Here is a 16,570-nt window from a genome sequence, read left to right as displayed (position 1 = left end):
CATTTTATATTCTACCCAACACAAAAAACCCCCCATCACTTCAAATACAATTAAGATAATTATATGATTATAATTATATGTAATCAAGGGCTCCTTTGTAACCAGTGTCAGTCATTGTCATTATGGACGATATCAGTTCCACCATTGTTCTTCCTGCTATGACAGTTCATGATGCTCACTCTTTTAAACATGTTCAAGAAAGTACAGTGGCTATCTATTCTTCATTAGTACATCACTTTGCATTTGGTGGCTTTATTCATTTCTTTATGATGTTTTTAGTTTTTCATTATTGGCATTAATAGTTGACCTCGGGGATTGCCTTCGTAATTTCGTTTATTGTTTTGCTGCACATGTTGCACATTAGAGTAATGACAATAAAGCTTCCTATTTTATTATTTGAACTATTTTAATCTTTTCTTCTTAACAGTAAAACAAACCTAACAGGCCAATTGTTATTTGAACTAAAGACTGACACCCTGTAACAGCACGTAAACCCAAAACCCAGGATGATCATCAGTACCAGGCATGTGTGTGCATTCATTAGACTGATGCTCCAGTAATTCATTATGCATGCTGCTGTCTCTGGCACTCCAGCTTGGCAGCACAGCCTTTACAAAGCCTCTCGTCTTTTGCATGGATAACCCCGTCAAGTCTCCGTACCTTCAGATGAAGCTTTTGTATGATGCGGGAGATCAGTCTGGAGAACTTGTTGACATCGATGGCGTTGATGAAAGTCACCGCCTCTTTTATGCTGTTAGAAGAAGAGTTGAGAATGTTGATGATGGCGGCGTAGCAAGAGATCATATTTTTTTCAGTGGAGATTCAGATTTCAAAAGGAATCATGGAAATTGACTACAAGCACAAATATATTACACAGCACATGACACATGAATTAGCGCTGCTTGTTTTGACATCATCTACAGACAGGATCAGAACTTTTTCCTGTATTGTTTATCAGAGGTTCCACAGAATGAAGTGCATTGCAACTAAAATTGTGCAAAAATTACAGGATTTCCCCCTGGGATAAATAAAATATTTCTGATTCTGAAATAAATTAGAGAATTAAGACTCGTACACACAGAGGGACAAAGCAGTGATTGCAGAGTAAATTCACAGCATGCTAAGTTCAGATCTTCAGTCAGATTTTAACCAAAAGCTGCCAGTAGTGAAGGAGCGCAGACTAAACAGCCCACATTTCACACATCTGTATTTTTTAAACAGCATGAAGAAGTTTGCCTGCATCATCCCATCTGCAGCCAGACAGCAAACAGCATCACCGCCACATGACATGACTCTGTACTGTAATCACCTTATCATTAATGTTTACACACTGTGTGCTTTAATTCCTGTCTTTCCACGAGCGAAAGTGTACATAGTGTTTATGCCTTGTATTATTTAAGTCTTTGTATTTTCTATCCCCTTTATTTAATTAATATAAACTGGCTCATAGCTGTTCTTTTTTTCTTTTTTGCTATTGATGCTGTTTATATTACCTGCTTTACTGTTTTTTTGGAGTTGCTGTAACACCCAAATTTCCCCCATTGGGGGATCAATAAAGATTATCCTTGTCCTTATCATTCAAACAAAAATATGAATTAATATTGGGAACCTACGACTTGTAATAGGTTATTTTAATAGTTTATTCTCTTCTTCTCAATCAATACTAAAGTTAAACCAAAGTGTAACAATCTGGTATTGTAACAACCCTACTTTACTGACTTCTACTTTACTATTATATTTTATTGCTTTTTTTTATTTGAGTCAGTTTTATAATGACTTTCAACTCAACAATCCCTACATTCCAGTCATGTAAAATGTGTTGTATTCATATGATCATTTAATTTCTGTATATAGGCCTAAAACCTGCAACTTCAGACCAAAGACAATACATCATAGCTTCAGTGTTAAATGTGTGAAATTCGGTTTAGCTTTGACGAACTTTAATTGCATTTCAATTTTCCTGGTACAAGAATAAACTACTCAAGCAGCCTGCCATTATTTTATAATGAAGTTACTCTTCTTACATTTAAGAAAAATGCACGACATCACAAAACTTATTTTAGAAATCACTAGATTAATAATGAATTAAATATAACCAAGGATAGCTGGGATGTAAAATAGTTTCCCATATTTTTTATTGGAAAAACATTGGATTTAATGACAGTAGAAGCAAAAGCAACCCCGAAGCCAGTGCAATGTTAAAATTATGCTCATTATTGCAAGAATCCAAAATATCTTTTACTTTGTGGATGCCTTCTTGTCTGACAATAATGTTACAGGTAGCTTAGCATTAGCAACTAGGAGGTTCTTTGTCTCTAGAAAATAAATAAAAACCGTCCCACCTGTGTGTCTCTTTAATTATAGAAGTCATTGTTGCCTGTTGCTTTCTGTAAATGAAAAATGAAGACTTGACAGTCTCAAAGCACCAGCAGCATCTTCTCAGCTTTCATTATTACTTCCTGTTGTCACGAGACGAGTCATGTGACACTCAGAGCTGCGCGAGAGAAAAATAAATAGAAATTAAATCGATGTTTCAAAAAAAAAATATATATATATATATATTTTTATTTTTTTTTACTCTATATGACCTAGCACAACTTCATCAACGACGATTTAACGTTACAAAAGCTAGGAAGATTCATAAGTTTCAGGCGTACTTTGCGTAAAAGCTGCGCATAATAAAAGAGTCACTACGGAATCCGAAATGGACAAACAGAGTAGGCAAAAACAGCGACACTCACTTATTAGTCACTTATTAATACAGTATTTCATTTTGAAAGGCAAAGCCTATCGTATTTTAACGGTAACATCCTTTGAAATTAAATGCATCTGAATGCCAACTTACGCCAACGTTGTTTTAATTAATGTATAACTCGAAATAAATCACTAATAACTAAGATAGTTTTAAGCTTGCTTTTTTATTCCAAATGATTGGATGCCAGGCTGGTTATTATGTTATTACATTAGGCTACACTATGCTACTTGCGACTTTCTTTGTTTTGTATTTGTGTTGGTGCTTGCTGGTGGTGGTTGTGTCAATGCATTTAGTGTTTCCGCTGTATATATCTTAACATATATCAACTGTTGTGTAGTTAAATCCATAGAAATGCATCATATTCTATAAAATTGATGATTAGCTCAGATTCATTTCATACATCTATAGGCTGGGAATTTTTTTTTTTATAATTTAAATATAATATATTATTGTAAATTTATTATGTAATTAATAGTGAAAAAAGACAATAACAAGGGTTGAGTTTATTAAAGTTTATTATGTTGAAAAATGAGGAAAAAAAGTCATGCACAGAATAAAATGAAGAGAAGTATTTAAAAAGACATGATAAACCATTTAAAATATTTGCATACAAACAAGAGAAAAGAAAAAAAATAATTTCAGCATATATATCCATCTTTCTGTCACAGTACATATCTGCAATATCATAATATCCTTTGTTATATTAGCACTGATTTGATAAACAAGCTGTAATGTGTGACTATCAATACTGCAGCAGACCTGTTCCAATTGGATATTACAAATGATTTCAAACTCATTTCGGTTGATTGAATTCTCTGGACTGAAATAACCAAACCAATCAGACTGTCATGAAACTGTACTTCCTGCTTTAAACACTTGATTCAGCGAAATCATTTCAGGTCCAAACTGACACAGATCTGTACCGTAGCAGCTAAATGTCAAGGGCCAACCTCGAGTGAGGCAGAGGGAATGTACCAGTGATAAATAAATACTTCATTTTTCCTTCCAACAGAAAACAAACAAACAAGTCATATATTCTTTTCTTTAATAGGAAAAACAAAGAGCAAACACCAGAACAGGTAGTGCCACATCACACAGTACCTTCAGGAGGTATACCTTGAAAGCATCATTTGTTAAATAATTTGAGGTTTTGGTAAACAGATTGCATCACAGTAAACATTGACTGACATCTGCAGGTTAAGGATCCGTCGCTGCCACTATTTGAAGGAGGGTAAATTTGGCACTTTTATGCTGATGTCACCAATGTTGATGTTTCTGGGCATTTCCGGGAGATTCATGTTCTTTACAGCTGACACGGCACGAGCAGGCGCTCCTGCAATACCCGCCTACATACACATACAAAACACACACATGGAGGGTTGATAAGATACAAATTAGTAAATAGATGCAACATGCCATTTATGACATCACATTTAACGCTGAAGACTGGACCCACACAAACACACGCACACACAAATACAGATACAGACAGACAGACACACACACACAGTGATAAACAAAGTACTGAGACAGAAAACTGCTGACAAAATGCAAAAGCACTGACAGCTACTAAGACAAACAATATGTGCACATGGACATTCAGATGCCTTCATAGCTTCATATGCACATGCATTATTTGGTTTCAGAATGATTTACACCACAACCAGAGCCAATTACGAATCAACTGAGTGAGGACATACTGAACTACACCATTCACGAATTCTGACGTACTGAGCAGTTTGGGACATTCATTAAATGGACAAAAAGGCAGCTTGCTTGGAAAGTGAACCCATCAGACTCTTGAGGACTGATTTGGGTAAAAATGTGAGGAGAGAATTGGATAAAGCAGAAAAATGGACTTGGATGTGAAGACGGAAAGGATGTTTGGATAGACAGATTGTGTGTGTCAAATTTAAAAACCATATCAAGGTCATATCAGCTGTAATATGAGAGGTCATGCTGAGTTAGCTCTAGAAAGAGTGTAGCTATCTGTATCTACATTAAAACAACATTTGGTGAGTAGAGCAAAAAGACAATTGTGCCATTTCAGACCGATGGTGTTAACTACTGATGATATGGGGCTGGTTTTAAGCCAATTAGTGCTAAACTACAACGTGAGCTCTACTCTCAGGAAGTATGGGAGGCTCTTCACTCTAACACATAGAAAATCAATGTGAATATTCATACAAAGAATTTAGTTTTTTTTTTAAAGCATGATGGTGGTTTCAGCTTTTGGAACAAAAAAAAACACATTTGTATAGAGGAGAATGATTGGATGTATTTTAGTCTTATGCGGTCAGACATTTGAGAATCACTGCAGTTAGAGAGACCCCCCCCCCCCACAACTGAATCTTCAGCAGGAAGACCCAAAAATGACCCAAAGGCTTAATTTAAAAAAAAAAAAAAACTCAGAGAAGTGCATGTTCATGAGGTGTCTTGTTGACCTTTAAGTGAGATGAACCTGAAAAGCTATGTGAGGAATGTAGATTTCTCCACTTTCACGAGGTGATCAATGCAGCGTTTGTCTAACAGGCATCCCTCCCTCTGCCAAGAATCAAGGAGACTCGTGTCGCATGGACAGATGACCATGGCATTAAAAGAGAGGAATGCTGATCGAGCACACAGGTCACTATTCAGGATTCAGATTCCAGATCTCTTACAGCAGGTAGAATAGAGATCTACTGTGTTGATCTAATATAGTAGGGTGTTAATCAAAATGCTGGGTGACTAATATATGTACAGGAATACTATCACCAGCTATGTAGCACAACAGAGGTTTGATTCTCGAGTTTATGTACAGCTATGAGAGGCTCGAGAAACAATCCCTTTCAGGTCTGTGAGGGATATCAGTGCTAAGAGATTATGGGGAAAAGACCTTAAGAAGAGCTCCTGGTTTGAAACAAGTTGATATTGTCCTTCAAGGAAGAAGATTGCTATAGGAACCTTTAGTTTGCATCGATTTTGCAGTACTGCAGACAAAGAAGTTCTTCTTATTGCTTTGCTGACCCTGTCCATATATTAGAGAGATAGATATCGAGATAGAGAGATAGATAGATGCTAATCATAGCCAATCATAAAGAGTAAACAAAGGGGGGCAACAGCCTTTAACCTTGATTAAAGGGATATGCCATGTGGCATTATAGCAGGACAAGAAACTTCATGTCTTAACTGAATACTTGTTAAGTGAAACCCTTGAGGAAAAAAAGGAAGTGAACTTTGATTGTTTTATTGACTATGGAGCCTTGATAGAGGTGCCCACTCTTTTTGTTAAACTAAGCTAAGCTAAGCTAAGCACATGCTAGCAGCAGCTTACAATATCTATCATACAGATATGGTAGTGGCATTGATCCTCTCGTAGAACTCAGGAGAGGGAATGAGCAAATTTCCAAAAGTATTGAATTATTCTTTCAATTCACAAGCTCAACTTTTACCTTCACAAAGAATTCATGTATTTATGGTTCTTCAAAGGCTGCATCATGTTGTCAGGATAATTTGATTCACCAAAGTGATGAACTGAATCATTTTTGGGTCTGCTGAGAAAGATTCCTACTATGTGTTAGTGGCATCTGTTTATTATCACATGGAGGTCTACAGAGGGGGACTGGTGGGGGAGGTCAACTTTGATTTATGGTTAAAGGACTTGGTTGTAAATTTAGCAGTACCTGTGTCTACCTGTCCTGCCTGGTAGACTGAAAGATAAACGTCTGTAAAGAGAGAGAAGAATGGAAAGAACTAGACAGAGTCAGGAAAAAGAGGAATGAGGAATGTTAAAGCAGATTAAAGTAATTACAGTTTATCTCCACAGAAAAAAAGTGATAGGACCTATCGTAGACCACATCTTTGACAAAAAAAAAAAAAAAAAAAAAAGTCGGACAGATTCTATCGCGATTCATTTTGAAGCCAAAAATGAGGATAATAATCGAGAGCGTTTGATGTGGAAGGAGTAATGCCATTAACCAGCCTGTTTGGAAGGAGAACAGGTCATTCCTTGTTCCCCAGAGACTGCCGTATAAATGGACAATGTCATTGTGCATTAGCATCAGAGTGAAACACACACACACTGCGGTCTAGGGTAGGTCCAAGAGGGAAAGACAGAGCAGCTCTGATGATTGTAGAACAGTAAAAGTCTCTGCTTACAGAACATCAATCCGAAAAAGAAGATTCTGTCGTGTTAAAAGCACAAAATGCAGGTCAGGTTGTTAGAACAGGAGATCTTTATTAAGACTCAAACTTGTGAAAATTCAAATGTTAGGGCAAACAAAAGAGATCAGCCAGTCGAATAATGAGTGGTCAAATAACTCAATCAGATCACCAAAGTCCTTACTGCAGAGGATTGCAGCAAAAAAACAAAAAAAAACAGCCAAATCATTTGTAGAATGGAGTTTCGGACTAACAGGGGCTAAAATCTACATTTTGAAAAACTGAGATGATTTCATCGAATTGTCTCTGGCTGGCTGTCTGTCTGATTAAAACTGTCCAATAAGTACATTTATGTTGGTCTGCTAGCAGAAGCTGAATGGAAAGCAAAGCAACATCTTTCAGAAGAGCAAATATCGAAGCAAGGACACTCATCGCTGTTACAAGACATTGGGAAAAGCGTGTTTACTCCAACATTAGCGTGTATAAAAATCACAGTTTCTCAATTAAAATGTTAGAAAATCAATGTGTTTTTGTGAAATGTGTCAACTCTATGACTACATATGAGTGATGGTGATTGAGTGATTTAATGGTCAGAGAGGCACCAGACAATGGTACAGTTAATTCTCCATCCTAACTGCTACCACGCTGCCTTTGATGTATCTTATAGTGAGGGACACAGGAGAGAATATGTCCAGTCTTGACCTGTGTGGAGAGCAGTGCAGCAGCGAAGAGGAGAGGCCGGAGAGAGCACAAACACTCAAGAGTAGGTCGGGAGCATCCACAAGATCACCAGAGAAAAGCATGCAGGGTGCAGCATACACGCATGCCTGCATACTGTACACAATAGCTCAGAGAGTACGGAGGAAGAGTCAAATCATACAACCAAACATGGAAACAGACGGGCCGGGTCAGGCTTACCTCAGATTTCTCCATCTTGTTCTGGGCGTCCACCTGTGTGATGATTTCATTCATGTTGGTCTCTAGGACCATGCCGCCCATCACCATCTCTGCAAGAATGTTGTGAACCTGAGAAAATAAAACAATGCCACATTTTGATATTATATATTATATATTATAAGGGGCGGAGCCAGAAGTTTCAGATGTAATCTACTTCTGCAATCTACACTGCAGGATGGCATTAAGTTAAGTTTGAGTGCACACATGCGAACGACCTTTTATCTCCAATGATCAACTCTCACTACTAATGTTGAAGCATCATACAGAGTGTATAATCCTATCTTTCCTTTTTCAACCACAAATCCACCACACTGCTTCAGAAAGAAGCAACAGCTAATCATCGTTAGTGATTCTGAGGTGGCCAATGAGATTCCAAGGTTGCCCCTGACAACCTCCTTGGATCCACCCCTGTGGACCATGATAGCGTCACACAAGGCTGCATTAGTCCTTGTTTAATCTTTCATTGTTTTAGTTGGGTGATTCTGTTTTAGAGGTATATTTTGGGGGTTTGTGTGAGTTGATTTTTATTATAAACAACGTGATTGACACATGACATTTCTGAGCAAATTGCTCAACTACAGAATCTAGGAAGTCAGAACCATTAACGTCACAAGTCTTTCTGTGGTAATCAGAGAAAAACAGTGTGAGGCAATAATGGCACAGGATGAGAATAATAACTGATTTCTTGTTGTAAAAGGGCTCCAGGTCATATCTCAGATCAAACAGCAGTATTATAAAGATGTTAGACCATCTTTAAAAAGCAAACAGTGAAAATGTGTTTCTTTACCTTGTCTACATGGAAAATTAAGTCAAGTTCACAGACATTCTCAAAGCATTTGTCCAACGTTTCCACAAATACCTGAAAAAGGAAAAAGTTAAATATAAAAAAACAACAACAACAACAACAACATGGTGTCAAAGGTGGCGCAACAAAAGCCGAGTTCATGAAAATATTGCAGCTTTTACCTGGATTAAGTCTAAAATTCCTAGCTCACTCTCTGAGGAGTCCACACAGAACACAAAGTAGAGTGTGGCATAGTGTCTGTAGATCAGCTTGTAGTCTGATCCTCCAATCAACCTGAAACAAGGAGGACAGAGAAACATTACACCCGGATCTGTTCGGACGCAAACAGAAAGACTTCTATGGCCCTCCACCCTGAGATGGCCTGACATCATTTCCTGTCTTACAGGAAGACTAAAGGTCAAGAGAGAAACAACAAGATCATTTCAGTCATAAGTACACATATGAGAGGATGATATATATACCGAGTGGAGTATACGTGAAACCTTTTGGTGTGTTCATGTGTAAGAAAATAAATGACTGGTTGTGTTTTCAGGTTCGAGCCACAGGAAGTGCTGAGGGATCACTTCGAGCATTGCTTCTAACAGTGGAGATCCCCTCTACTGCCAATCTTGTAAATCATTGATCAAATTAAAAAACTATGTTTCATTGATAAAATCCAAACAGAACGGGCCTACACACTAATTCTTAGCAAAAGACTGTAAACACTACCCAGTAAGTGAGTGTTTTCATTTAGTCTGTATGTGCAAATCCAAGTATGTCAATCTCAGAGCAAACAAAGCGTTGCACACCCCCTGAGATCTTTGGCGTCCCCCACCCAGAGGGACCCGGACCCCACCTTGGGAACCAATGATTAAGAAGGAGGTATAGACAAAGAGATTGTTACAAGTTTTAAAAAACATGACGGCGACGTGCTACTATACATAAGCTGTCCAAGTCCTTAGCAGACTTTACAATGCATCACTTTTGAACAGGATGGCGTCTGTGTCACATGATGACAGAGAATGGTGCAACAGAAAGTGTAGACAGTGGAGTCAAACAACAACTCATTCATGAGAGATAAATGAACAAACACTGTTACGATAAAAAAAAAAATCCACTCATGTTTTTCGTTCATTCAGACAACTTACATTCCACCTTCCAGGAAATTACACACGTTCTCATCTCTTTTGGACACCAAGTGGAAGGTCTCCCTGATGATCTGTTGCTCTGTGTCTTCATTCTACGGGGTGTAATGAGGGAACAGCTGGTTAAACATGAGGGTAAATAATGACATGTTTGTGCATTGAATCGCAGTCAGCCATTTATTTACTTCTAGAAGGACTCAGTTGGCAGTTAATTGGTGGGGTTCCCTCCTCCTTCCTTTTTGGTTCTGCATGAAAAAACACAATTTGTAACCACTTACCATTTCCTCTGTCATGTTTAAACATACACCAGCACCCACAGGCTACAGAGGCCGTGATCTCAATTGTGCCAGCTGAGCCGCAGCAGGCTTATCTTGTTGTTTACTAATGGTGGAGATTGTGTTTGAAATCTCAAATATCCAGAGGCCCGCTTTAAACTCTGTACGTCCTAAAAGACTTCAATAGAGCAGAGTAAAGATTTACCAATTTACTTACTAATAGTGGAATACATTTCAGCCAGTGTCTATTCATGTTGTTGTCAAGACCACACCAAGACATACGTGAGACCAGGGTGCACCGTGAGACCAAGACATTTTAGGGATCGAGGCCAAGTCAAGACCGAGACAGGAAGACACAGAGACAAGACCAAGAGCATAAATATCCCTGAAAAGCTTCTTCTTGTGTGCAGCAGACGTGTCACTCAGTTAGACCGTCACACCGGGAAGGTTGTGGACGTAGGCGAGGGATTCAAAATCTAAATAAATTGAAGTGGTGTGTTCTTTTAGAAAGGGGCCATTATTTCTAATCACAGTAATGATGTGGAAACATATCAGTGGTGGTCCTGACCGGTCTTCATTTAAAATCTGGAACCCTTTCAAAAAGTGGTCTTTAAACCAAGATTTGCTTCGAGTACTACAACACTAGTGTCTACATGATGTTGCTTTAGGATTTAACCAGCAAACATCAATGTGTATACAAACGCAAAAGCCTCAATATCCCAGAGAGAGTGTTTAATCTCCACTTGAAATCCTCAGTCAAAATACAGCCGTGGTACAAGTCCTTTTGTGTGCAGCTGTAACACTGAGTCAGCCTCACCGAGGGGTGCTAATGTCCTCTCAGGGTGATAACAGGTCAGTGAACACAAGGAGAGAAGAGGCTGTCCACGAAGCAGCTGGCTCCAAGGTGAAAACTCGGTTATGTGACTTATCAGGGTTACTCAGAGTTTACTGATACAGAGGCTGAACAAATGTTTTTCACTAAACGCAGCGTCGTTCAAACTTTAAGATGTTTCTTGTGCTGAGGCTTTCGAGAAACTTGCAAACCCTCAAATGGACCAGAACTGTCCTGACTTTTCTCTAAATCTGTTCAAAGTGGAGAACTTCCTGCCCTGATTTTATGTTGGCGATATTTCATGTAAATTCACAGACTTTAACAGCATCATGCCCACTCTGTTACATTTCCAACCCCCCCAGTTACCAATACGTTTACTGTCTTGTGTCGCAATAAAGAGAAAACCCTGAATGTGACGCTCCGTGTTGGACAAAACGGTGCTCATCCTGTTTCACCTGTATTATTGGAGTTGTAGTGACTGGTGAATATAATGAAATGTGTGCTTAATCTTTCGCTCCTCTTATTTATAAATGGAGTGCAAGTTATAAGAAACACCTTTCAATATAATGTGCTCTAGTAAACCTACACCACAAACTACACCTCTAATAATGAAAATAAAGTTTTATTATCACGTGGCTGTTTAATACTTGATGGTGATTGGCCAGTTATGAATAGCACCAGTCTGCTCACCCTGGACAGATCCTGATCATTGAGAAGAACACACCTCACAAAGAGATGAAGAGGGTAGGGGCTAGCTTTAGTCGGACTCTGTTGAACTAACAGTAATCATATCAATCCATGGAAAGATGTCTGGTTGATTTGAAGCGAGGCAGCTTACTGAGGGGAAAGGAAAAGGAGAGGATAACTGCTGTGAAAAGTGAACAAAAAATGCTGTTGTGAATACTATTGGCAGAAAAATAAAAAATAAACTAAAGATGGCATAAAACCAGGAACACATAAAACCCCTCAACTGGTTCAGATCTTTATGTTGTGTCATGTTCCTGCCATGATTGGTTATTAGGGCTTCAAGTATAGATCATTTTTATTATCCATTTCTGTGCAGGTTATTTGAGAATAACAAATAGATTGTTGAGTCTGTGAATAGTCAGAACATGTCCATCACAGTTTCTCAAGGTCCAAACTGTCTCTGATTGGGTCAGCTGACTGTCATTAATATGACACCCATATTTTAATAACATACCCATATACAGTATATGAGGCTGAAAACAGCATATCCTGCCATTACTGAATGAAATGTAATGAATTAATTCATGTTGTTTTCCTTTCTTATCTGAAATCTTAATATATTCGGTATTTTGACATCTTATTTCTTTTATTTTAATGTTCTTAATATGCTGTTCTTTTGGACAACTGTATTTATGACTGTGCTTTACAAATCAACTTGCCTTATCTAAGATTTTTTAAAAAAAAGGAAAAAAAAGATGAGCTGTCATTGATAAATTTTAGTGCAGGAAAACAGATACGTTTAAGAATCTGTCTGGCTAAACTCTGAAGACGTGTGGTTGTTTGAGGCTGAAAAAGCAGCTGTTTGTTCTCACTGATGTCAGGAGATGATTGACAGCCGGTTACTTTGTGTGAACTTTGCGTTTGCGCATCAGTCACTCAGCTCTCCTCTACAGGTGAGTCACTCTCATCCACTTCTAATTAAAACTACAGTGCCACTCCCCCTCCGAACACAAAACTACAAGATGCACTTACACAATTCATGTTTCACTTCCTTGTATTCTCTGCGCGGCCGATAAAAAAAAAAGACGCCTTCGACTAAAAACCTGAACGCTAAAGCTAGCTTCACAGCTAGCAGCACGAGTGAAATGTGATATCCTTGCAGCCAGTAAGGCGACACCTCAGTTTTTAATACAACAGATGGTGTGTCCACAATCCACATAGCCTTCTTATAATCCCATCAAACTCAGTTCATCCGCCTGATATACAAATAGAGCCACGTTCATCTCTACTCACACATGTTGGAACAAGCAAAACACAAGAGCGTGGACCGTCAACTAACAAAAAAAAAAGTAAATAAATTGATTAAAACAATTTTGCACAATTGTTTGATCTAAATAGTGTCAAATTTCCAAATCAGAAAATAGAATCATTAATGTGTCGTTTTACGTTTTCAGTGGGCAGAAATTAAAATTCTTCATCCACAGGCCGCTAACATGTTAGGAATAGCTGTTTCTGGGGTGCAGGTGGTCTAGCGGTGAGGTCGCCCCCCTATTTACAGAGATCCTCAAAGTGTGAGGCCCTCTCCATCCCTGTCCTAACTCCTTAAACTAAAAGCCCCCTCAAAAATTTTTTAAAAAACTGATAAGCTGTTTCTCTTTTCATTTGACAGTAAAAAGATGTAAATGTAATGTTTCGTACTGCAGGTAAGACAGAACAAGCAGTTTCAAGACGATTTCGATAGGTATTTACATTTAAAAGAAAATAAATGAATGTAAAAATGTATCAGTGCAGGAAATATGAGCCGAACATCAAACACCTCAAAGGAGAACAGAGAATCGTATTATTCTGTGTATTAAATGTGTTGTTATTGTGTTGTAGAGGTCCATGTGTAATATTCATTGATCTGCAGAGTAAACACAGTAACAATGACCTAATTTTTCAGGCTGTCAACAAAACTTCTGCAAAATATAATTCTGACTGATTTTGACCTCTTCATGATGACCCTTAAGATTTCAAACTTGATGTTATTTGAGTGACATTAAAATAAATCTCTGCAGACGTCTGAGGTGGAGAGATAAACACTGTCTCACCTTACACTGACAGTGTTATGAGTCTGAAACATTGAAGGATCGAATAGACCTTATTTAAGTGGGGGGAAAAAAGTTTTATCAGGAAAACTTCATTCTAACATATCAGCAAGTTTTCCTCAATAAGCTATCAAATCTTGAGTTCTACTGACACCTAGCCTTTAGGCATCAACTGATAAAAAGCAGCAATATTGGAGTTAAAGATATAAACTTTAAGTCTGACTGTTTGGAAGACGCAGGGAGGATTTTTTTTTTAATGTGTAAGGCATGCAATCAAACTCATAAATGAAGTTTACACATTAACTCTCTTGACACAACCACAGTGGCTGCTTCCTTTAAAGCAAAGGGCTTACAGTGCATGAACGAGCACATGTATGTAAACTAAGTATTGCATTGAGTGGCCCAGGATCAGGCTATATGAAATCCTTCGAGAAGAGACATCAGTGGACTATTCTTCATCTTTCCTTCAGGAGGTTAACTCACAGATTTTGTTCCTCCTTTTAGTTCCTCTAAAATGTTGCACTTACTGCAAGAAAACTATAACTCAAAGCATTAACCAAAGAGGAAAATAATCAGTGACTTTTCATTCTTTTTGTTCAGTTAATAAACTAGTTTTACCCTTCCAGATTATTAATGAGGTTGCTTCTTGGTTACGGCACCTTGCTATTGTATTATTAAAGAAGGGGCAGGCAGCCAGCCTTGAGTTCTAAATCCAATTATGAGAACAAGGGAACACAGCTTGTCCAGCAGAGGTGGAACATATTCTTGTAAAAAAAAAAAAGAAGGGTAAAGGACAGCTCAAGTTAAAGACAATAAAGCTAATAGCTAACGAAGAGCTGGAGAGAGCACGAGTCTCTCACAAGGGCGTCATTAAAGTCACGTGACACAAACAGACAGCGTGAACTCGCACTAGATTCATCAGCAGCAGCACAGCTGGATTAACATGACAGCCAAAGAAAACCGGGTACGACTGTGTTCGTACAGGCTCGGCTGTATATGTGATAGCTCGGCTTCGGCTTGCACACGTTTAATTATTCATGGTTTTTTTTTATAAAAAATAAAAAAAAGAGAGAGGGGACAGCAGGCAGGCTGACATCTTACACACCGTGAACAGGACAGTGAAGTACACACGCCCTCCCATTCAAACTATTCAACATTAAAGCATTAAATAATACAGCTTTAATGCTTTAAAATGATTTAACTACGCAGGAAACATTAAACAAAGTGTTTCACCAGTTTAGCATGACATTTCTCGACACACTTTTCCATTTTTTGCCTTTAAACCAGAAAAAAACCCTTTCTGAACACAAATGTGTTAATAATGATAACAACAGTAAAATGACATTTACTCACATAGTGTTCGTAGAATTTAGACAGCCTCGGTTTCCCATGGTTGTTGAATATTAAAATGGCTTTAATCATGATTGTAGCGGAGTGGAAGGAGGCGGGGGGGTACAAAGGGTTCAGTCTGTTAAGTCCCGTGAACCCAGACCTGTCCGGGATCCGGGCTAAATCCCGTGTCTCGATACCGGGTTAATGCGGGATAGCTTGGAGCTACACGCTGCTGCTATTCCTCCATCGCCTCGTTACGGAAATATTTCCACGTCAAAGGGACCAGTCATGCTCTCCTCCTCCTCCTGCTGCTGCTCCTCCTGCTGCTACAGCAGGCGAGGAGGCTCAAACCTCCGCCGTCCACCGACACAGAGAGAAGAACTTTACATATATTTTTTTTTAATTTTTACTTCAAATCTCTGATTCAAAGAGTGATACTTTAATTCATGGAAGCCCATTTCCTCACTCATCACTGTGATGGAAAAAAAGATTATTTTAAGTCATTAAAATGACTTCTCTCAATATCATAACTTAGTATCTCAATGTAATGAGATAGTATCTCAATACAATGACTTAGTTTTTCAATATGATGACTTAATATCTCAAATTATGATAGTATCTCAGTTGCAACTTTGCTGAAGTTTGAGCAGCACTTTTTCATTATGAGATATGAAAAAGGTAAAAATGTCAAACACAGGTCAGGGTCTTAGCTGACTGTGGTCTCCTGTGGGTAAAGTCTGCAGCTACATGTGTCAGTCTGTCTGATAAAAATCCTCCCTGGAAGATATTCAGGCCTGAGCACAAAAAGTGCATGGTGAATGTTTCTTAAATCAGACATTGTGGCAAGTGAAGTTCCCTGAGCTGCCACATCATCAATGCCAAATTCACTGTTGCTCCACCTGGTGGCTAAAGCTGTGAGTTTAACATGGCAGCTCTTTTTTTCTTGTGGAGATATCATATCCACAAATCAAGTAAAACAAAAAGAGTTTCCAATGTGAGATTTGCTCAAATAATATGTAATTACACGTTAAACTCTAAACAAAAAGCAAAGTGCCTCTCCTCTGACATGAAAGATATACTGATATATTTGGTTGTGTTCTTAAAAAACAATGTAATTTTTGTTTTAATTGTTATGTTTAACTTTTAAAAAGTAGTGGATTTAAAGTAAAGGCTATACCATGTTTATTCAATGATCAGGGATCAAAATTAAACAGAACAAAAACACTAAATAGTTACTAGATTATAATTGAGATACATAAATATATAAAATAAATAAAAATGAATAATCCAACTGACATAAAAAAATTAAACAAGTTGCTATTTACGTATGATAATTCAATCAGAGAAAGAGTATGCTACAGAATATTGTTGTGAAGCACTTTAGAAAAAAAACTAAATATTTCCTTATATAAATGTGCCACTGTAACTTTGTTGAATGTTCCTTAGCGCTCATGTTGGATAACTATATTTATCCAACATGAGCGCTTCGTAACATTCAGAAAAGTTACAGTGGTATGGAAATGTTTATATTATGAAATATTGTGTGGGGTTTTTTCTACAATGCTTCACAGCAATA

The 16,570-nt window shown here is 37.9% G+C and overlaps 2 protein-coding genes across 5 annotated transcripts in view; both read right to left on the bottom strand.

Annotated features, from left to right (window-relative positions):
• commd10 (COMM domain containing 10) overlaps positions 1-2,524 on the bottom strand; it is a 62,850-nt gene extending 60,326 nt beyond the window's left edge. Inside the window, exons 1-2 of one of the 3 annotated variants that reach the window (XM_079369788.1) lie at positions 2,343-2,524; positions 661-751 (exon numbers count right to left, since the gene is read on the bottom strand). In XM_079369788.1, the coding sequence (XP_079225914.1) occupies positions 661-751; positions 2,343-2,371 (120 nt within the window). In that variant the 5' untranslated portion in view covers positions 2,372-2,524. The remainder of the gene's footprint in view (positions 1-660; positions 752-2,342) is intronic. The other 2 variants (XM_079369790.1, XM_079369789.1) reach the window with 2 other exon arrangements.
• Positions 2,525-3,252: 728 nt separating this feature from the next.
• On the bottom strand, positions 3,253-15,373 carry ap3s1 (adaptor related protein complex 3 subunit sigma 1). Of its 2 annotated transcripts, XM_079361921.1 has the most exons (7): positions 15,016-15,373; positions 9,785-9,876; positions 8,819-8,930; positions 8,640-8,711; positions 7,814-7,921; positions 6,418-6,459; positions 3,963-4,101 (listed from the first exon to the last, which is right to left on the bottom strand). In XM_079361921.1, exons 1-6 carry the CDS (start codon positions 15,082-15,084, stop codon positions 6,424-6,426), a joined length of 489 nt encoding a protein of 162 aa, XP_079218047.1. In that variant the 5' UTR covers positions 15,085-15,373; the 3' UTR covers positions 3,963-4,101; positions 6,418-6,423. The 2 variants fall into 2 exon arrangements, with proteins under 2 accessions (XP_079218046.1, XP_079218047.1); XM_079361920.1 differs by lacking the exon at positions 6,418-6,459 and having other exon boundaries at positions 3,253-4,101; positions 15,016-15,372.
• Between the last annotated feature and the right edge of the window lie 1,197 nt (positions 15,374-16,570).

Source organism: Symphodus melops (assembly GCF_947650265.1).
Source record: "Symphodus melops genome assembly, chromosome: 1".
NCBI lineage: Eukaryota > Metazoa > Chordata > Actinopteri > Labriformes > Labridae > Symphodus > Symphodus melops.
Note: the sequence above shows the minus strand (reverse complement) of the source record. Positions and strands in the feature narration are given on the sequence as shown.